We start from the raw sequence: 22,398 nt of genomic DNA on the forward strand, positions 1-22,398 counted from the left end.
GTGTATGTTATATGTACACAGATGCCTCACAGTTGTGTCCCAGATCTTTTTGCAGCTGCCTGCCAGCTTTATGGAGGTTCACTGGAGAAGTGGCCGTGCTTAAAAATAATGACATGAAACACACAGATAGTAGGAAGGAACTTCTAAAAATATTGAGGTGTAGGTAAAATCAGTGATAAGTAATGGCCTGTGGATTCGTCCTTATTTTTTGGCTACTTTGGCAACAGTGATGCAATTTGTCTTCAAGTCTGTGTGTGTTAGTTGTTTAATTGCATGTTTAGAAGAGGCAGGCATGCAATCATTTTGTGCCACATTAAGCAGCTTAGCTACTAAACATAAATATTAAGATATAACAATACACAACACATGAAAATGATTTCGGTTTTTTGAAGTGAAACTGTGGTATATAATGTAATGGGTGCGGATGCTGACCATAGTTAGTGGAGTTTGTGACACTACCTGATTTCACAAGAAACTTGACCCTTATAACTTATAATGTTGGACTTATTTCAGCTTTAATCAAACATCTGTGGCTCCATTCTGCACTATTGTGTCGACCATAATCTCCACAGATGGAAAACTGTTTATTACACATTTGCTAAAAAGAGGGCAATCTCAGTCACCCACTGCAGCTGATGAAGATTATTTGTTTATAAGCTTCAGTTCCCTTACTCCGTACTCATCTGCAGAACAACACCCATCTTTGACTGATTGTTGTAGCTGCAGCTTGCACAGTTTCTGCATAACTGCATAAAATTTGTTTTTATCAGTGCAGTTATCGGTGAAAAATGTGCCTTCAAAAAATATTAGCAAATGTTTTATTTGATAGTAGCAACATGTTTCATCAAAGCTGAATATCTATGAACTGAAAAGACCGTTTGGGAGAGGAATGTTGCCTGGTTCTTGTCTCATACAGGATTCTAGCTGCTCAGCAGTTATGGTTTTTCTTTATTGTATTTTTCATTTCATGATGTGTAAAATGTTTTCCGCCTGGACTGCAGGCAGGTAAGTTCATCTTTACGAAGCCACGCTGTTGTGATCTGCATTTCAGCATTGTCCTGAAGAAATATGTTGTTCTAAAAGCTGTATCATTCCATCGCAAATCGGCGAATTTTTAGAATTTTTCCTGTTTGATCTCCAAGTTGAGCAAAAAATTCTGTGCTCCAAAGATTGAACATTTATAATGAGCACTGTGAATTTCCAGCTCCACACGTCAAGCACTCTTTAAGACATATTCTTTTGAAAAATGCTCAGTTGACCCACACCAGAAGGCAAACATCTAAACATTTAAAAGAGCCTGCACATTTCTGCAACAAATCTTTGGACACCTGAAGCCAAGATAAACTTGTACCTGAATGATGGGAAGAGAAAAGCATGAAGGAGGCAAACGGCTCATTATGCGAAGCATACCGCATCATCTGTCAAACATGGTGGGGGAGACGTGACTGCACGGGCATGTATGGCTCCCGGTGGACCCGAGTCACTGGTGTTTATGGATGTTGTGACTGCTGATAGAAGCAGCAGGATGAATTCTGTAGTGTACAGGGATATACTCTCTACTCAGATTCAGCCAAATGCTGCAAAAGTGATTGGAGAGTTTTTCACAGTGCAAATGGATAATAACCAAAAAAATACTGCAGGAGTAACCCGTGAATGTCTCAGGGCGAAGAAAGTGGGTATTTTTCAAGCGAGTCACCTGATCTTTAATCATCAGTATTCTTTTCAGTTACTGAAGATAAAACTGAAGGCCGATGGCAACAACTGAAGGCAGCTGCAGAAAAAGCATTTCCTCCAACTCAATGGAGGAAACACAGGATTTGGTGATGGCCATGGGTTCATAATTTCAGGCAGTCAATGACTGCAAATGACCTTCATCCGAGATTAAGAACAACCATTATATTTTACATTTTTTTTAGTTTGTGCAGTTACTTTTGAGTCTCTGAAAAGCAAAAGATTTTTTTTTAAATCACTTGAATCAAAGTTGAAAGTTTGCGCTTCAATCAGATCTTGATTGTTTAGTTTAGAACAGTGTAGTTGTTGTCGGAGGCCAAAATTACAAAAAAGTGCAATTATCCGCTCACTTGTGGAGATGAATGTAACTGTTCAGGAGATGCATGGTTGTATGTTTGCCATGTTTCTTATACGCTGACACTATTGTGTCTACAGATTACTGTGAATGAGACTTTTGTTGGAGAGCCGAAGCACCCAGAACCATCAAGGAGGTCATCACTTTTCTCTTTTTTAGTGAGACCTCACCATATAGAGGAATTAATCCAAAAAATACATTACAATACGTATGATTATGTGTAAAAAACATTATAATTGTATGTGATAGAATTAGAGAAATTGGTACGTCCTAAAGTTAGTCTCTTAATGAAGCATTTCTAGGTTGATAAACACTGTTATAAAGGCTGTTTGTAGCTGATTTCAGCCTGGCATGGTTCCTGTAACGTGGCTTTGTATTGTGCTTCTGTTGGTCTTCAAAGTGCAAGGTCCCCGCAGCTTCTCAAACAATTGTGACTGAAAGTAACACTGAAATTAGCAGCGCTGATTAGCCATTTTGCTAATTGCAAGCAAGCACACACCCAGCATGACCCATGGAGCCAAATTTTAGGAAATAATGCCAGGCTGACATAAATTATGCTTTGATAAAATGAGATCATTATGTTGCTATAGTTCAAGTCTACAAACTACTTAAGGAAAACCTGAGCCAAAAAAATAAAAAATGCCGATAGTCATTATTTGCTAATTACTTTCTCTGTGATTTTCTGTCTTAATGGATTTAACATTTAGTAAAGGAAATGCCAGAAAATTCCCCATTATAATTTCCTAAATCTAAGTTCACGTCTTCAAATGTCATTTCGTCAAACTCCTCATATTTGAGCAATCAGAAGTAGTGAAATATGAGGATTTTTACAGCCGACACTGAAGATAAGGCATTACTCATCTTTTCTGTTGGGGCTGCACTGATGAATGTTTATGTCGGCTGTACTGGACTTCTCTGTGGCAGTTAGATTACCATCTCCTCACCTCAGAGTCACCTCTCAGTGTGTACAAACAAGATCAGGAGAGCATGCCTTTAAAGCTTTGTTATTTGTTTGCTTGCTGCTGAGCAGTACAGAGTGTGAGCTTCCTCATCTGTTGGTGGAAGTGCACTGAAGTAGAAAAAAAGACTCCCTCATGGAGCCGTGTCTGTTATTTTTTCTCCCCCGTCCAGGACACGTGCCATTGTCTTCCCCCTCTCCTCGTCGCGCCGGCGTGACTCGGCCCTGGGCTGAACTGCAGCTCTCTTTGGCACGAGGAAATGGATTAGTCAGTGGGTTGATTAGGGGAAGGAGCCTAACAGATTAGCAAGGTCGAATTGTCCTCGTTAAAAAACACAAAACAGCAATTTGAGCAAGGCCTTATCTGCCACCATACTGAGGCTTCTTTTCTGGCAGTGTGTGTGTGAGCGCTCACGGCTGGCTGACCTCATCTGTGGCTTGGGTCCAAAAATAGGGACAGCCTCCTCAGATATCCTGCATATTGACAACCATAAGTGTCTGAAGTAATGCAGATATCCAAGCTGGGAGGAGATATAAGGCTGTCATATTGCCTCTTTTGAGTTGTTGATAATAAATGTAGCTTTGTGTGCTGCTGATTACAGTGCAGTCATACTGGTGAAGGGATGATTCACCTGCAGGCACCGAGTGACTAACAGTATTAATAAGTGCCTGTTTTGCTCTAATCTCAGTGCCTGCAGCCTACCAGGGCATATGCTAGGACAGCATGATGGTGGTCTTGGATTCCCCCTCCCCTCTGTGTGAGGTTGTGCTGACTGTGGGGTAAATAGTGACCCAATTAGCACTGGCATCGGGGGCGGGGGGAGTCTGCAGTGTTAATGAGAGGCTAGTTTTAAGCTGGTGGCCTTGCAGAAATGTGTGTCGGTTGTGGCTCGGTGGCAGGAGTCTGAGAGACAACAGGTGGGAGGAGGAAGAGCTTAAACCTCCCACTGAGCAGAAATGAATACTGATGCATCTGTGTGAATGCTGCAGCTCAGAACAGGGAGCAGGAGTGCTGACACTAACCTGGTTTTCACCACATTAATTACTCATTTATTGCCGGTGAATGATGCATAATGCATTTGGCTGCATGACTAAGACTTTTATCTGCAGTGCACTAGCCACATGCCATACTTTTGTTTGAACTACTTGGGCAAATTGTTCTTATTCCTCTGAACTGCAGGGTGTCATGGATAACTGTAGGGCCCGGAGACTTGTAGAAGCCCACGTGAATCATATTTGGAAACATTTTTGGAACGTAAGCCACATTTTTTCAGAGCACCACTGCTACAAATTAAATTCTAGCTGATCACAGAAAACTAAATTAGAGATGCTTAACATTTTGCCCATTGTTTCATCTTTCTGTTCATTCACACTGATACATTTAAATTCTTTCACAGAAGTATTTGTTTGCTGACACTGGGGTGAAGCACATTTCCATTTTATTATTTTTCCACATTTTTTCCACTGTGGTTGGTTTTATTCATGCAATGCTTCTTCTCAGGGGACACCATGGATGTGTTAAGAGAGCTGACTATGGGCGCGACTCAGTGGCAGAGTACATATCACATGGGCTAAAAAGCCCTTAGGAACAGAATTGCTGGTTCAGGGCCTAGCGGCTTCTAACTGCATGTCATTTCCCTGCTCTCTTGTCTGTCAGTCTCTGCTGTGCACGGTCAAATAAAGACTAAAGGCTGCCAAAAACATGTAAAATAATAGAAAAGACAGCTAATAATTTGCTGTCACTCACCAATTTGCATTTCATGTGGGCAACATTTCTTTCCAAAGTGTCACAAATTGAATAACTGAATTGAATTATTTCCTGGCGTAATGCTCTTTAGATAGTTTAGTTTGAAGGTTGGATTGAAATGTTTCAGGGACTGATATTTTGCCCATCTGTTCTGCAGTCAAATTAGGGAAGATGGTGGTTGAAGCCTGTGGTTGTGGCCAATGAACTTGTGATCTTGTTACTTTTAAAATGATTGCTTTGAAGTTTGGGACCAGGTGTGCAATTACCTGGAGTCAGTTGCTGTCTTCGGAGCAACTTTTGTGCGTCAAGTCAGTGTGCCATCAATCTGCAAATGAATGGGGTAAAGTAGGCATGAAGTGTGAAAATCCAATGAAAATTGCAAATCCGTTGTTGTCTACATGCACAGAAATTCACATTCCCTACTATGAGTACAAATTTGAAATAGAAATTCAGAAATTCCTCAACAAATACTGAGTAGTTGCTACAGGATGGCAATTTAACTGAAAAATGATGTAGGCTTTACTTTCATATTGAGATTTTGCAGACATGTGACCACCTGACTAAATGAGTATTCTGCGGCTGGTTGCAACTGATAGGACAGAAACAGTGAAACATGTCCACTAGAGGGGAAAACATAGCAACAGTAGTGAAATTTATTTCCACTGAGATACAAACGTTTCTATGTGAGCTGTGCTAAGAAGCTATCTTAGCAGGCTATGCTAGCAGTTACAAACTAATGCTAGCAAATGTCTGTAAACTATCGAACAACAATTGTAACAGTAGCAGTTCTGAAACCGAGGCTGAAATCTCCTTAGAAATGTGTCGTTGTTCCAGCTTTTCATTTGTTAAAAAACCTTTCTATAACTAAGCTGTTAATGCTTAGTTAAAGCATACTAGTGTTGTGTGTTTTAATGTTAATGAATAACATTAATAATGAATTTTAATCTCGATCCTATTTTGATCAGTTGATCAGTAAAAAGATTTTTCTCCATGTTTAGCTCATCTGGTCGAGGCTCCATCCATCCACAGTTAATAAGAATTGCTACTCCTCCTGTAGCATTGGTCAGAATCTAATCAAACTTGCACATAGTGATCACTCAGTAGGTATTCACCAAAATATTGCTCAAGGTCAAGGTAACATTTAGTTGCAGTAACTTGTGAATTAAAATGGATTGTGAGACAGATGAACTAGTAAATGACTGACGTATGTTCTGGTCGTTATTCAGCCTCTAATTTTAAAAGCAGGGTGTGAATGATGGCTCAGAAATGAAGGCATGTTCTCCAACATGATTTGGAGAATCAGCTATAAGTGGTGTGCTCTTAAAATGTTAAAACGATTTCCCTACTAGAACTACTAAAACCGACGTTTGGATATACGATTAAAGTGCTTCCTGCATTTTATTACAAGTAAGTATCAGGATCAAAGGCTTTACTATTATTTCTGTTGATATCTCATGTCTTATTGTTTATTGTACACCTTCCTCAGATTAAAGACTTAGCTTTTCAATTTGACACCTTTTGAAAACTCTGTTCTGGGTCATTACCCCATTGTTGTTGTTGCAGTGCTTTCCAGTAGAAGAAAAAGGCATGATCACATTAGCTGCCAGCCATTTTAAGATGTAACAGGTTTTCTTTGCAGAGCTCATGTTTCCACAGAAACTCTAAGAAAGAGGTTTCTATAGTAGAACACTTGAAGTTGTGGCCTTGATTCACACAAAAGAGATGAATATGTAAAGTGTAGCAGAAATGACTGCTGGCTTCACTGAACCATGAGATCTGTCCATAATTCCTTAAAATTATCAAAAAATTTAGAGTTCTGTCTTCAGGACTATTCCTATTTGCAAATTTGCTGTTTAAGTAATGTGTTTTATACTATACTATGCATTTTTTGCACCTATGGTCCAAAAGTTACAGTTTTTGTGTAGCTGCTGCTGCTCTCTTCCAGAGTACCTTGTAGTAAGGAACGTGCACAGCTGCGAAATGCCAACAGCAGTCATAATTCTGCCTTTTTTCCTTCTCTTTTCACCGTAGGGCTGCCAGTAACCGGCTGCCTTGCCTGCCTGTTGAAAAACCAGAATAATGAGACGGTAGGAGTGGACTGAAATCCATTCCCTTATTCTTCCAAAGCGGCTTTTTTTGCTTAAAAAAAAAGAAAGAAAAACAAGCGGGGGGGAAAGTAGTAGTTGTGCCTATTTAGAAATCATGAATGTGAATGTCTGGCTGTCTCGGCAAGGAGAAAGTCACATGGTGTGCCAGGATTAGAATAAAGTAGGACAAATAAAAAATAAAACTTGCTTAAAAGGCTTTAGAGCCAGATGTTCCTCTTACTCCTGATGAGGGATTATGAAGGAATCAAAGTTCTGTTTGCAGCTTGCTTCTTGGCTTCTCCTGCTTTCTGTTTTCCTTTCAGCATAAAGAATGCGCAGGTATTATCTCTGATGAATACAGTTTATAGAATATTTGTTTTTTGGTGCATGAAATCAGTCAGCCTAAATTTTAATATGCAGTTGTGCAAATATGAACCACTGGTATGATTTATATGAATCCTGTCAGGGATTACTAATATTGCAAAATGTCTTCACTCAGTGCCAATTTGTAATTGAAACAGCATCGCATTTTTGGAAAATGGAAGGATTCATGACCAAGTCTTTGTCATAATGGCTGTTTGCCCTGGAGTGCCTTCTCATCACCCATCAACACCATCAGACAATGGGTGGATTAAAGCAATCTCTCTTCTCTGTAGGCAAAGTCTCCATTAGCTATGACAGGGCAGTATCACAGCAATGGGATTAGACCACCTCCCTAACGGGTTTTCTGCTCTCCGGAATAAAAGAACAATCGAAGTCAAGCAGCGGGTCGTCTGCGACTCTCCAAAATGTGCGCTTGCTGCTGACCTTTTACCCCTCTGTCCACCCTCCTACCTGTCAGCCATGAAAACACAGAGCTAGTTGTGCGTTCACACATCTGTCAAGGCCCATGCTGTCTACTGTGTCTCCTTCCCACACTTGCTGTCACCTCATGTTTTGCACAAAACCTCTGCAGATTTTTCCCCCCACTCTCCTGTCTGTCACACTCACGCATCATGTGTTGTTTTTTTTCAGCCGCTGCATATAAAGAATCCATGGACTGCTAGTCATCCATATACAATATGCAATACAAAGACCTTTTCATATGATTAATCGCTATTGTTCATGTTTCCAAAAAAACATTAACAGATGGCCTTTCTGCAGTGTTTAGCTCTCGTCTGCTCAAGTCTATAATATCACTTAAAAATCAAGTGATGAATATTTTGGGGAGATTAAGTCTCTTAATCTGTATATCCCTGAAATATTAAAGTAGTTGAAATGAACGGGCACTCCTGGAATACTCAGCACATAAAAGAATATACCACCAAAAGTCATTTAGGTCTGCTTTGCTGTTGTTTAAGCTCACAGAAAGTGCCTTGGGGAATATGAGGATTTGTCTCAGCAGAGGCAGGGTCAGCTCTTAACTGCCCTGCAGTAACCACACTGCTTGTCTGAGCCCAGTGTGAATGGATAGAGGAGAGAGTGCGGGGCCTGGTTTGGAAGATTGCTTGCTAGACCCAGTCGTATTATGTCTGAGAAGTTATATTAGGGACAGCGGCCCCTCAGGAGACGCGGTTCGTCTGTGTTTCTGAAGAAGTTTGTCGATTTCGTGCTGGGACCGTCATTGCATACAAACATCCATGGGAAACTCTGTTTGGCATGGCAGCCTTTAAAGTCGGAGCAGGGAAGGATCACATTAACTTGAACACAGCTTCAAAGAACATTTTGGAGCTTGTGTTGTAGTGTTTGGGGGTAATGATGGCAGAAATTCTGCTCTCTGGCGTTCGTTTCGACCCTCAAATGTCCCACTTTCTGTGAGACTGTGCCTGGGGACTCTGGGACTTAAATGCTAAAGGTGTGTACGTGCATGGGCTTTCTGTGTGAACTCATGTCTGTGTGTGTGTGTGTGTGCATGTGTACAGTTCAGGGATTAGCTCCTTGCCCATAACTTTTTCACTTCAGTCACCGTGGCAGTGAAACAAAGGCCTCGGCGCTCCTATCTAACCAGGCCTTACAGACTGAAGTCTAAAAATAATGCAGCACTTTCAATTAGCCCTTCAGCTCTGCAAAGCATTTGAAATAGGCAGCCAAGTGAGCAGCTTCAGGGTTATTTGATGAACAGACTGTTGTAAGGAATATCGTTTTTGGTTATACTCCATCCATTTTAATATCTTAGAAAACCCAGACATATTCTGTGAGTAGTTTTCAGTTCACGCTGATTGCTTTTAGTCATTGGTGGGTTTGGTAATTTGTTTATTGAGCACAAATGAGCTCACTCGTACGCCTCAGAATTTGTTCAATTTACTGCATTTTAAAGCAGCAGACTCAGACCAAGGGTTGTCATGATGCCAGTATTTCAAAGTCATTGCTGATACCAAAGAAAATACTTGACAGCATTGTCAATACCACATAGGAGTGGGGAAAAAGAAAACAAAAAGCTGCTGGATGCTGAAATCTGTCTTTGGGCTGTTTGCTGGAGCCTTCATTTTCATGAGAAAACCATCTTTGATATGATTGGAAATCTGTCTGGACAGAAGTACGGAGGTCTAACCTGTACTTGTGCCCTTCCTGCTCGGTCTCACGGCAGTTTGTGAAATGAAAAATTAATCTTTTTTTTTCAGGTTCATAGACATGAATAGTTACTTTTTGTGTAAGAGAAAACAAATTTATAAGTAATTTAATGTATTTCAATAGGAAATATATTTTGTGTCAGAAGCAGCTTTTCAGAAGCAACCAAGAGATGATTGCATGGCAACAAGGGAAAAAAGTTTTAAATGAAATTAAAACTTATTTTATTTTTCTAAATCTAACCAAAACGTTTAACAGCTAAACTTGACCGAACTGCACATTTGTTAAAAAAACCTTATGACTTGAACTTATATAACAGGCATAAAAGGCAAGAGAGCTTACTCCTCCACCAAACATCCAAAAACTAAATGTGGACTTTTTTTTGCCTTTTAGTGAGTGCATATACTGATGTTCAGGGGACATAAAATAATTGGGAAATTCATGTTGAGGAACACAAAAACAAAATTCAAACGGCACAATTAAAAAAAATAATGATCATGACTAGATTGCGACCTGCCACAGACCATGCCCTGCAGCAGGATACTGTGCCCAGCCCACACTGGCAGAGTAATGCAGACCTTTCTGGATCAAGAGCAAAGCTAGTCCCTATAAGCTTCCTATCCAAGATGCTGGGTTGGTGCACTAATAAGAGGCAGACACAACCAATGATCCACAGCTGTAAGCTGCACTCATCCAGGAATGAAGAGCGACAACAGAGCCACCCAGCTTGTACAGTGCATGCATCAAGAAGCGCCCATACCTCATATTAAACACGATGTATATATTGTATCTACACATATGATAGCTTTGGTCTACATATAATATTGTGTTTCTTTCTTTGCTTTTGGTTTTGCTGAAGTTCCTCAACTGTCGTGTTGGGAACTTTTTGGAGGGTATTTTTCTTTGTGGCAGATCTTTGGTCCATGGATGCATAAAGAGCTTCTGTACCGCATTGTTTGACTGTGAATAATAATTAGTATATCACTGAGGGTAAATGAGAAATTTAATGATGTCAAAGGGGTCAGAAGTCTTAATTTCCAAAAGGCTTCTCACTTCAAATCTCGTAGCATGAAACAAAAAGAAATTGGAAAAAAAAAAAAGATTTCAGTGGGTAAAGAGGGTAAACTTCCTCTTTGTTTTCAATACAATTTCGTTACAATACAGGCTGAGTTAAAGAGAGATGGGCAGAGAAGGTAAATGAATTGACCGTCCGGCACTTCACTAAGTATTGAATATTTATTGCTGATTACCCCGAGACAATCGTGCCTGTTGAACAAGAGTGAGAAATTATTTTCCGTCTTTAAATAGCTGCGATAAAGTGATTTCAAATGAGATTTTATTCAAGCCCAGTGGATCTGAATATTGATGCTGTATTAAAAGGCCAGGGCCGCCATGTTGACACGGACCTGTCAGGCATGCCGGTGGATAATTAATGTTGCATAGATTAAGTCAGGTACTCAGAGTAATTGGCTGAGAATAAACTAAGTGCAAGTCGATTTAAGGTGGCTTACAGAAATGTCACAATTCTCAGTGACTAAAGACTCCACTAGCTACCGTAACACTTTCTGCAGCTCAACAGTTTACAATGAAAACCAGTTTTACTGGAAATTTAAAGTTCTGCCAATCTTAATTTTCACACAAGTGAAAAAAGCTGCAAGTCGTTTCAGATTAAAAAAAATAAGAAGCTATTGAATAGCAAGGTATGCTCATTCTGCAAGTAAATAAACTGGAAGCAATTCATAAAAACACAGAGAAAAGCAACTTTTAGCTCTGCAAGTTTGATTTTGGCAGATTTTTACACTAGATGCCCTTCATGACACAACCCCAAAGAGATTTGTGTCTTTTCTCCTTGAATGGGGGACTTTTTGCTTGTTAAGTGAATGTGTAAACTACTACTGCTACTACTACTGCTACTACTACTATGGAGCCACTCATGCAAAAAATAACAGGAGTAGAAAAAGATTGCAAAAGTGTTATGTTATAATTCTGAACAAATGAAAAAAACACCTTGAAAAATATTAATTTAAACCATCCAAGAGGCAAAATATTTTCAACCGAGGCAAGAGGGTTTTAGTATTCTAATAGCGGCATTGCAAATACTTACAAATGACCAAAGGTTTCTGAAATAACCTCTAAAAAAGCAAGAGATTAGCTCTGGTATGCAAATGATAGCCACTGGGATATTATGTCCTCTTGACTTGCAGCAGGCAAACTTATTACTTAGTGTTTCCTCTACCATTGCATCAGAGTCAAGGATGTTGCAGAGCAGCACTGTTTCTCAAATAGATAACAACTTGTTACCGTGCCCCACCAAACCCATACAGTCATACACGCCTAGGAGCGTGACCCCCCTGACATCCACCAGTTGTGTACTCATGGATGCCAACCACCTAATGAATGGAAACTTTAAGCCTAATGATTAGAACCAATGATGCTACCAGTGCTCAACACTCAACTTTAACTGTATGTTGACACGTATTTTAAAAAAAGCTATAAGCAAGTTTTTAGCAATTGTGACTTTAAGGCAGCGCTGAGCAATTAATTTTCTCAAGGGGCCTAATTGTAATATCGGCTAGCAGGTTATAAATAGAACCAATTAATATTGAGCAGAATTGAATTCAGCTTATTAGTGCAGCCCTCCACAGCAGTGCCAGTTTCTCATGTGGCCTCTTGAGAAAATGATTTGGGAAAATTGGCCACCCCTACTCTAAGACAAATTTGGGCTTTCATTGCTGGAGTGTTGGCTAAACTTGCCAAAATCAATAACTCTAACCCTAAGTGCAGGGCAGAGCCACAAACACAGCCCTATATTCAGAAGAAGGCTCTTACTATTGATGAGTCATCCACAGCGGACATTCGGAGAACTGCAGTTCTTAGCACTTGATTGGAGAAAGTGAACTCACATTTCTTTTTTTACACTTGTTTTGCCTTGTAAAGACTTTAAAAAATCCTTTTCAAATGTGTGTCTCGCTTGGCCAGCTGAGAGGTGTTAAATGATTTGTGTTTGGTCTGCTGCAAAGGCAGTCACTGAGTGGAGATTGGCAGAAAAGCACAAGATCTTTTATCTTTGCACCTCAGAAAGATCGATGAAATATTCATTACAGTGTAAAAGCAGACCGATTGATTATACTGGAATAATACACTTTGGTTCAGAAAGGATCCTGTAGGAGTGTGTCTATTGAAAATGTGAGCCTGTCAATTCGGTTCAATTGTACAGCAGGTCTCTTGAGAGCGTTCAGTTCGCGGCTCTCACTGAGGCTTTCGTCTGTCAATCACAGCACAAGATTAGAAGATATCAGAGGTCGCCGTGTCAAACCTGTCGTCATCCACAGGGTGGCGGGAGCTCAAACTTTAGAATTGACACGAGCGGATAGGCTTTGCTCGGTCAGTGCTGATTTCTCTTGACTCAGAGCTGTGCTGCAGATTTGTAAGATAGCACTTGAATCAGAGACACAATCCTCTCGTTGATTCAGAGGCAGCTTTTCTTTTTTCTCTCCTCTGCACACGGGCTAAATTATGAATGTGCTGTTATTTGTTTACTCCATGTTGGAATGAGAGATGTGCATTATTCATCTGTTCTGACAGGAGAGACATCAGAGTAGGATGCAGGCTTTAAAACATAGCACAGGCTAACAAGGACAATGCTGGGGATGTAAGCAGTCATGCACATGCAGACACAATAATTGACTTTCTCTCTAAAAAAAAAATGTGTTGAGAAAACTCAGAAAGATGGTTCACCTAGGAGAAAGCAGCCTTAATTACTTCCAAGACAAATTGGTGCTTCATTTGTTGATACTGGTTATATGGCTGTGTGCCTGTTTGCTGATATGTGAGTCTGATTTCCAGTCCTTGTTTTAAATACATTACTCACACAGGGCCCTCTGAAGCTAATTAGATTTCTTTGTGTTTTCTTTTTAGTCCTGAGAGATGATTTCCGGCAGGCCCCGAGTGACGTGGTGGTAGCTGCCGGTGAGCCTGCTGTGTTGGAGTGTGTACCTCCACGAGGTCACCCCGAGCCCACCGTGTCCTGGAAACGCAACAACGTCCGAGTCAGCACCAAAGATGAGCGCATCACTGTAAGTTCAACGATCATTAGAAAAAACGGTCATTTTTAGTGAAAAATGCAGTGATTTGTAAACCCGATAAACTCTACTGCATTAATCTTTACATCTCTGGACCATCTCCAAAATCTAACCCTCAGAGGTCAAATCATAGCCGGTAACCCTAAACCTAACCATATATTTGGGAGAAAGCCAAATTTGACTTTCTTTTGTAAATACTGTTTGATCTGTGTAAGAATGATGATTTTTTTTTTTGTTCTCTAATTGCAAAGACTTTGGGGATGACTAGAGAAAACAAAAATTTAACCCTGTGTGCCTAGGGTTAGAGTTCTGGTCATCACCAATGGTGACCCAGACCTCAAACGGTTAACCAGTTTTAAATTGGATGCACTCTCACCTCTGGTAAAAATCTCATTCCATGATGTTTTCAGTTGTCCTGCTAAACAAACAACCAAATAAATTAAACCAACCTCCCTGGCAGAAGAGGTAGAGGAAGATGGATGTCTGGTTTTTGGATTTGGTCATCAGACAGTGATCACGAGGGGCTGCGTGGACATCTCAAAATTATGATGGTTCAACAATTGATTCAACATGTGCCCCAGGCGGTGGATTTCAGGTGGCCTTCAAAGCTAATAGATCCAATCTTTCCCGCATGTCCCGAGCCTGTCTCGGGGTCTCCTCCCTTTAGGGAATGCTTCAACCACCTCATCTAATCAGATGCCTAAACCACTTTAACTGGCTCCTTTTGGAGGACTAGCGGCTCTACCCTGAGCCTCTCCCAAATGACAGAGCTCCTGAATATTGGGGTGGAGGGATTGGTATACCCACAAGAAAGAAAGACGTACCTGTGGGCTGTCCTGTGGGCCACCAGATGAAGGAGGAGTCATGGGAGTTTGGTGCTTTGTGGATCAGGGGCAGAGGCACAGTGATCTGATCCTTGGTTGGGAAATGTGGCTAAACTAACCTGCTAAAGTAAATTCTCTAGAAAGGTACTGAGGCACAAAAATAGCTACAATGTTTTTATTTCCTTACTGTTACTTAATTACTGATCTGTTTATTATAGACCTACTGTAGTTTCCAATTACTAACATCCATGATCAATAATTCTGGATATAAATCCAATGAAAACCAACATCAAACTGTACTTAATAACAGCCATAGCCTTTATACATGAATCTAAATATTACTGGTCTGTGCTGTGAAGCTCCATTGTTGCCAAAAATACAATAGAGACCTACATTTGAAATGAACACGAGCCCTGAAGTTTATTCTGAGTTAATCCCACATACTCTCTAGTGATGTGAGTACTTCGCAGAGCTCCAAATGCGTGTGAATCCATCTCCGAAAATAGTTCACAAAGGTACAGTTTCACTTCTGACTGAGTCACACTTAATTAAAATCTGTGATCTGTCTTTCATTATTTAACTTTAAAAAATTATCTATATAAATATCTATAGATTGAAAAACTACAGATATTTGTAGCAGACTGTTTTCATCCTTAAGGTGTCAAAAAGTGTCATTTTGTCAAAGTTGCTGGTGTTTTACAAACATCCCAGCAGCTCTGGTGTCCTAATGTGTGTGATTAAGGGAGATATTGAGACAGATCACCCACATCATCACATGGTTTCTTTTTCTAAATGTGACCAAAGTCATTGTTAGCATCAAATCAATATATTTTTTTTGCCTAAAATATGAGTTTAAAAAACCAGTAAGCAACCTGTGATTTATTGCAGAGTCACTACAGACTGCAAAGGTAGACTTTGCATACAGTTGGCGGTGTTTGAGTACCTGGGGTAGGAATAAGTTGAAAATTTAAGGTTAAAGAGGTGTTCAAAAAGGAAAAGTCTTATGAAAAAATTACCAAACAAAATTAATTTAAACTTAACATGTACAACTGTGAGCATAGGTTCTGGTTTGTATTTCTTTCCTCAGGACTGATAAATATTCCCTCAAATGGTCTAGGAAAACTCTGTTGTACAAGTGGGAGAGATATCAATTCAGACTGACAACAGTTTCTGTTGACTATCATTCAATGCGGACACCTTCGTACGCTGCGGAGCGTAAAATGTCTCTGATTCTGCTGTCGCTTTTCTTCTGTCCTCTCATGTGTAAAAACAACAGCTGGACACAATCTCTGGTTGTTGAAAAGTAGATTTGGAAATGTGAGAAGTCACAGGCGGATGAAACATATTGTTTACGTCAGTAGCTCAAGCAGGAGCTTTAAATTGAACTTAATTTCAAGTAAATCTGTGCTGAGAACCTCAAGCATAAGAATGTAGGTAGAAAGTAAACCTCACAGCAACGTATACACGTACACCTACAGTGACTCATACAGTGTTTTGACTACGAGGGATTAATGATCTTTGCATCAGTGCAAACATAACTAAACGTGATTACTCAGGGGATGCTGAACGCTAATCGCTGCCATTGTGTTTTTCAGATGCGTGGTGGCAAACTGATGATCTCTCACACCAGGAAGAGCGATGCAGGCATGTACGTCTGTGTGGGCAGTAACATGGTTGGAGAGAGGGACAGTGATCCTGCAGAGCTGGTGGTGTACGGTGAGGTTCAAACAGTTACGTAGTCAGTCCTTCGAAGAGCATAAAGTGGTCATGTTTAAAGGCATCTGTTGTCTAGCAGAGCGCCCCGTGTTGGTGCGAAGGCCTGTTAACCAGGTGGTCATGGAGGAAGAGACTGTTGACTTTCTATGTGAGGTCCACGGGGATCCCGCTCCTACTGTGCGATGGCGGCGAGAAGAAGGAGAGCTTCCCCGCGGGAGGTGAGCTGATGGGCATGACCGCAGACAAATAGAGAGACAGACTGTTGATGCACACACAGCCTGAGAGCACTCTTGTATTAACACATGTGCCCCAGAAAACATAAATATGTGCAGGAGCTGTTTATTAACTCGTGCCTTTCTATTACATATCACACCTGCTTCACATCACACTTCTGAGGCAGCAGAGCGCCTTCTCCCTCAGACTGATTCCACCTCGCTGCCATAACGAACACGTCGGGAAATCATTCCTACCGTTCTCTATAAAACCGTATAACACCGTTCATTCTGTGACAGGTGATCACACCTGTCAGGCATAAGATCCCAAACATATTTTTGTATTATGTCTTCATGCAGCTGTTTTCTCGGATTTATCAATACATTTGCACTTCTCTCTTACAAGTCATTCGTACTTTTACTCTCTTTAACAATCTTTGTTTTTTAATCACTCTTGTAGAAATATATATAAATTCCTGCACTATCTCATAGTAAAAGACCTTTATAAGGTCTTTTACTATGAGATAGTAAACCACATGTGTTGTTTATTTGTTGTTTATTGTCTACTGTATCATCTTTACTCTTTATCATGCTGCTGTAACACAACAATTTCCCTTGTGGGATCATTAAAGTATCTATCTATCTATCTATCTATCTATCTATCTATCTATCTATCTATCTATCTATCTATCTATCTATCTATCTATCTATCTATCTATCTATCTATCTATCTATCTAATCACAACTAAATACATGAGTATTTGGACAATTACAATTTTTATAACTATCTCTGTACACCACCACAGTGGTTTTTAAATCAAACAATCAAGCTGTGATTGAACTGGAGGTTTTCAGCTTTGATTCAACAGGATTGACAAAAATACTGAATTAAGTGTTTAGGAATTAAAATTTCTCCAATTTTCAGAGGCTGGATAATTTACTGACAAGCATTTCCATGGCCACATGAGGCCGGCTCTGTTGTTATACCATCAAAAATTAAGCAGTTAAAAGTCCTGGAATTGATTCCAAGTAATGATCTTGTATTTGATATCTTTTCACTGGAACTATCAACATGAGAGCCAAAGAGATGTTTATGCAAGTGAAGGAAGGCAAAGTTTAAAAAAACAAAATAAATCAGAATAAGAGAGACAGCAAAAACTTTTGCAGTGGCCAGATCAACATTCTGCTACATTCTTTAAAAAGAAATGCCCATCTTAGAAATACTAAATGGACTGAAAGGCCACAGAAGAGAACTGAGGAATTACTTCCATGAAAATCCACTAAGTCAAAAGGTAGACTGTCCATGTCAAAGCTTGCAATCAGATGGCTTTGTGAATGGAAATACAGAGGACAACAAACCACTGGTTACACTCAACAGGAAGAGCAGCAAGGCCAGATTAGACTCCGGAAAAAATTCTTTGGACAGATGAAGCCAAGAGGTATCAGAATGACAGGACGAGAAAAGTATGGAGAAGCATACTTTGGCGCTCTGATCCAGCGTACCACAACATCTGTCAAACATGGTGGAGGCAGTGTTATGGCATAGGCCCGTATACCTGCCAGTGGAAACATCACTAATGTTTACTGATGATGTGACGGCTGATAGAAGTAGCAGGATGAATTCTTACGTGTACAGAGATATACTTTCTGCTCAGATTCAGCCAAATGCTGCAAAACTGGTTGGGCCACACTTCACAGTACAAATGAATACTAGCCTAAAGCATACTGCAAAAGCAGCCTAAGAGGTTCTCAAGCCAAAGAAATGGAATAATGTTCAATGGCTAAGTCAGCCATTTGATCCCAATCCAACACAGCATGCTTTTCAGTTACTGAAGACAGAAACAAAGGCAGAAAGACCCACAAACAAGCAGCGAGTGTAGGCGGCTGCAGGAAAGGCCTGGCGGAGCATCTTAAGGGAGGAAACACAGCGTTTGGCGGTGACCATGAAATCTAGACTTTAGTTTGTCACATTAATTCTGAGCCTCTGAAAAAAGTGGATTGTGTGTAAAAACCAGTTTTAATCCTTGATCAGTTTTTGTTAAACGCCTTGAATTAGTGATGAAAGTTTGTACTTTAGTCACATCTTGTTTGAAAACTTAATAAAAAATGAAAAGACTGAAAGAATTTTATCGAGAGAAGTTTCATCCTTCTTATAGTAATGACGCTACAATAAACTATCATTTTTAGCCAAGGCTGATAAATATTTCTATTATTTTGAAACATAATGTTGCTTAATGACTTAAACAGCAGAGATAAGAACTTTACATAAAGAATTTTCACATTTTATGTAGATATAGTTTTACTTACTTCAATTTAGTGAATTAATGCAGTCTTACTCCACAATGGCTGCTGCTGTTAGAGTCTTTTACAGATTACAGCTTAATTTGAAGCTTGCGATAGCAGCCACTAAAGGGATGTGTTACTGGAAATGGGGGAAAGCTAACTGGCTTTGACGATTTTCCAACAGTTTCACACAACTGTGTCAAACATATGGCCCTTGATTTATTAATTATTATATTCTTATATTTAACATGACCTGCACACACTGGGGATTGTAGGGAAAAATGTGATAGTCAGTAATATTTCATAAATGAATAAATATTCATGTTAGATATCACAGTTCTTTGGCTGATTTTTCTGTGAATTGGGAAGTCTTACTTTAAACTTGGTGATCCCTACAAAAGCCTGGTGTAAGAGTCTTTATATAGACATTTTAAAATGCTACTCATATATGTCTCATTAAACATGTCCATATACTGTATTATCCATTAATGGGAGACCAAATGCTTAAATGTATGTCCTGAACAATTTTGGCAAAACCTGCACAAAAAGCAAAGTCACGGTGACTGCGGTGTAAGAGTTTATTTGTCCAGTTGGCGACAGGATGATGAAGATTGTTGTTTCATGTTTGCAAAGAGCTTTTCTGTCTTTTATCTTTGACTTTTACGTATCTTTCATCTTTTTCCATTTCATGTCTTTCTTCGGTTGCTCACTGATCCATGAAATAAATGGAATTAAACAGATTTTACTCTTTGTGTTTCAGTAATTGTACGCCTTGTGTAGACAAAGAGAGTTAAAATTATCGGACTGTACATAATATAAATAATTCTGCTCTGTCTTTATGTTTAATCTACTGTCCGTACAAAACCAAGTGAAAAATCCTTCGATGTGTTGAGGTAATCTCATTTCTTTCTAATTGATTTTCATCAGTTTCAGTCATTTTCCTGGAGCCTGTGACAATATCTAAAGCAGATAAGACACATTGTTCCACGGTTTCAAGATAATGCCACCTGATAGCAAAGAAATCCTTCTAAGGACAAGAAATTCCATTACCCCAAATCACTGGCAGAATTTTTCACTTTGTGCAGATTAGTATGGTTACTTATTTATTTATTTTGCTATGCATCTGCCAGATCTTTCATTAGCTCGCTTTTTATTCACAGGTTTGAAATCCGCAACGGCAACAACCTCCGTTTGTTCCGCGTGAAAGAGCAGGATGAAGGGACGTATACCTGCACATCAGAGAACAGTGTGGGCAAGACGGAGGCTTCAGCCATGCTGCAGGTGCACGGTGAGAAGCACATCATGCATATTGTATACAAACTCACACACACACACACACACTTAGACATGCATAAAAAAAAGCTCTCAATTCAGGGCCATTTTCACGCATAAGGTAGAGTCACATGGCGGCTGCATCATGCAAAGCCTGTTCCCACTTGATGTCCAACGCTCACTGTGTTATATCAGTCCCTGTCCAGCGGTGCTGCCAGGAGCTTATGCTAAACCGTATGGATTACGCCATTTGACAGATGTTTGGTAGATGTGTGGGTTAACTCACTGCCAGAGAGCAGTCTCAATATTAATAAGACATGACTCCCCCTCCTCTCTCTTCCTGTCTCTTTATCTCCCTCCTCCCTCCTCGTCCTTTTCACTCACTCGGTGTCTTGGTTTAAATAGTCTCAGACGACTTCATCCGCTAATGCCTTTTTCAGTGTAAATGAAATCCGAACCAAGCGGTTTTCTGTTCACACTTTTCTGTTTTGTTTTTTTTTTTGTGCTTTTACATGCTATACTTTCCGTGTAGTTGCTCAGCATTTCATCCATCTCATTAATTCTCCATCTCTCTCCATCGTGTTTCAAACTCTATCATCATTCCGGTCGGCCGGCTCCGTGAGTTCACTTTCCATCTAATTCTTATCCACAGAAGGGCATTTATGTTGCTCATTTGTCTAGAAAAAAATAATATTTTCTGTGTGACGTTCTTAATGGTTTTTAAAAGCAACTATAAATGCCTAATGGTGTAAATGAGTTCCTCCATTAGGTACTGACATGTTGACAACATGCCTGTTGCTGCAGTCAGGCATTAAGTAAGCCCCAGACACAGTGACTTAATGTACAGCAGATTAAGGACTCCTATCAAACACACATCTGCTGTGTTGAGAAGAGTGTGGCACCATAATTTCTAAATCCTTCTCTCTTTTGCAGCTGGAGGAGTTCAAAATGCAGCTGAAAGGCTTTTAATTACAACTAAACTGAAGTCTGAGGCTGAAATAACAACGTATTTGACCTCATACATTATTACAGAGCACTTAAACTAATATTCTATCATTACACTTAGTACTAGCAATATGTTTGGTAGAGATGCATCAAGCTGTGGACCATCAAGACCAAAATTACCTTGACATTTATTGTGCTTTTGCGCCTAATTTGGGTCAAGCTCCAAAAACAATGTTGCCTACATTTCCCATAATGCATTTATAATATAATATAATATATAATATACTTATATTATACTTATAATATAATATATACTTACGTTGATTTAATACTCCTCAAATTTGAACTTTTTTATTAATTTGTTTTTTATTGTAAGCTTTTAATTTTGGTCTTTAGTCAGGACAAGACATGACATCATTAGACTTATTTTCTCAATAAATCAGGTCCAGATCAAACTTACCTTCTTATCTCTGCTTTATAAAACCATAGTAAAGGAAGTGGTCAGAAGGTAGTCAAATAACTGACGAACACACAGTACTTGCAAAAGGTACCCTTCATATCTTTATATTTTGCTTTGAAGGAGCCAGATTTTCCTGTAATATTTTGAAAGTGTCGTGTGCATTAGTTCTCCAGGCTTTCTGAAGGTCATTCAAGGGTTTTCTTTGGACACTGGTTGATTTTTCACTCATTTTCAGCCCAGTCCTTGGAATTGACCAAGAAAGAAGCACCTTGACACTGACCTATGAATCATTTAAGCACGAAAAAAAGGCACCAAACTCAAGGAAACCAACATGTCTGCACAGAGATTTTAAAGAACCGATTTTAAATTGTATCTTTAGGCACTTTGCTGCTTGCAACCTGCTGCAAAAACACATTACGTCTTCTCATATCTTTATGTGAAGTTATGAAAAATGGCAAAGATAACAAAGACTGACAGGCATAAAATAGAATTTTTGCACCAACAAGGTGGCTGGCAACACAATACTAGAGAATTAAATATGGATTTAAACCAGCAGTTGAACTATCGTGATTGAGCTAGACAACAGTAACACAAAGTTACACATAAGCAGTCTCCTTGTTCAGGACAATGTACACATGCATTCAGTTGTGGTACCAATATAGAGATCTGGACTGCCAAAAACAGCAGATAAGAAATAAATCAGGTGCCAGATATGGGGAAAATAATAGGCTTTCCAATTTTAAGCACCAATTTACCAGTAAATCCCTAATTGGGACATAAAGCCAAGAGCTCAAATTCCCAATATCCTTTCTCCCAGACGGACTACTTTGCACCAGCTGCTAGACTTCTAACTAAAACAGGACTTACAGAATTAAACTGATGACTAATTTATATCCATATACATTGCAAATCTTATTCAAAATCTACATAAAATCTTTAAAATGGTTTAGAGTCACTTTAAGACTCCATGATAAAAAACAGCCACAAGTAGCACCAAAGTGAATATGAAATAAATGAGAGCAATCTTGTGCTATATGTGACTAACACATCAGATCTGCTGAAAGACATTATAACATCTGAAGAAAGAGAAAAAAAAACTTCACAGAAAGATCATCACAACACTTTAATGTTGATAAAAGATGTTCTGCGGCTGGGAAAATGCTCTCGGTGAGAATATTA

At 39.5% G+C, this 22,398-nt stretch overlaps 1 protein-coding gene across 1 annotated transcript in view; it reads left to right on the forward strand.

The window, feature by feature from the left end:
- Positions 1-22,398, forward strand: part of zgc:77784 (uncharacterized protein LOC402947 homolog) — a 70,919-nt gene that overhangs the window by 11,424 nt on the left and 37,097 nt on the right. The window contains exons 3-6 of the mRNA XM_039622290.1: positions 13,344-13,501; positions 15,927-16,047; positions 16,127-16,265; positions 19,703-19,830. Of these exons, the coding sequence (XP_039478224.1) occupies positions 13,344-13,501; positions 15,927-16,047; positions 16,127-16,265; positions 19,703-19,830 (546 nt within the window). The remainder of the gene's footprint in view (positions 1-13,343; positions 13,502-15,926; positions 16,048-16,126; positions 16,266-19,702; positions 19,831-22,398) is intronic.

Source organism: Oreochromis aureus, linkage group 14 (genome assembly GCF_013358895.1).
Source record: "Oreochromis aureus strain Israel breed Guangdong linkage group 14, ZZ_aureus, whole genome shotgun sequence".
NCBI classification, from domain to species: Eukaryota; Metazoa; Chordata; class Actinopteri; order Cichliformes; family Cichlidae; genus Oreochromis; species Oreochromis aureus.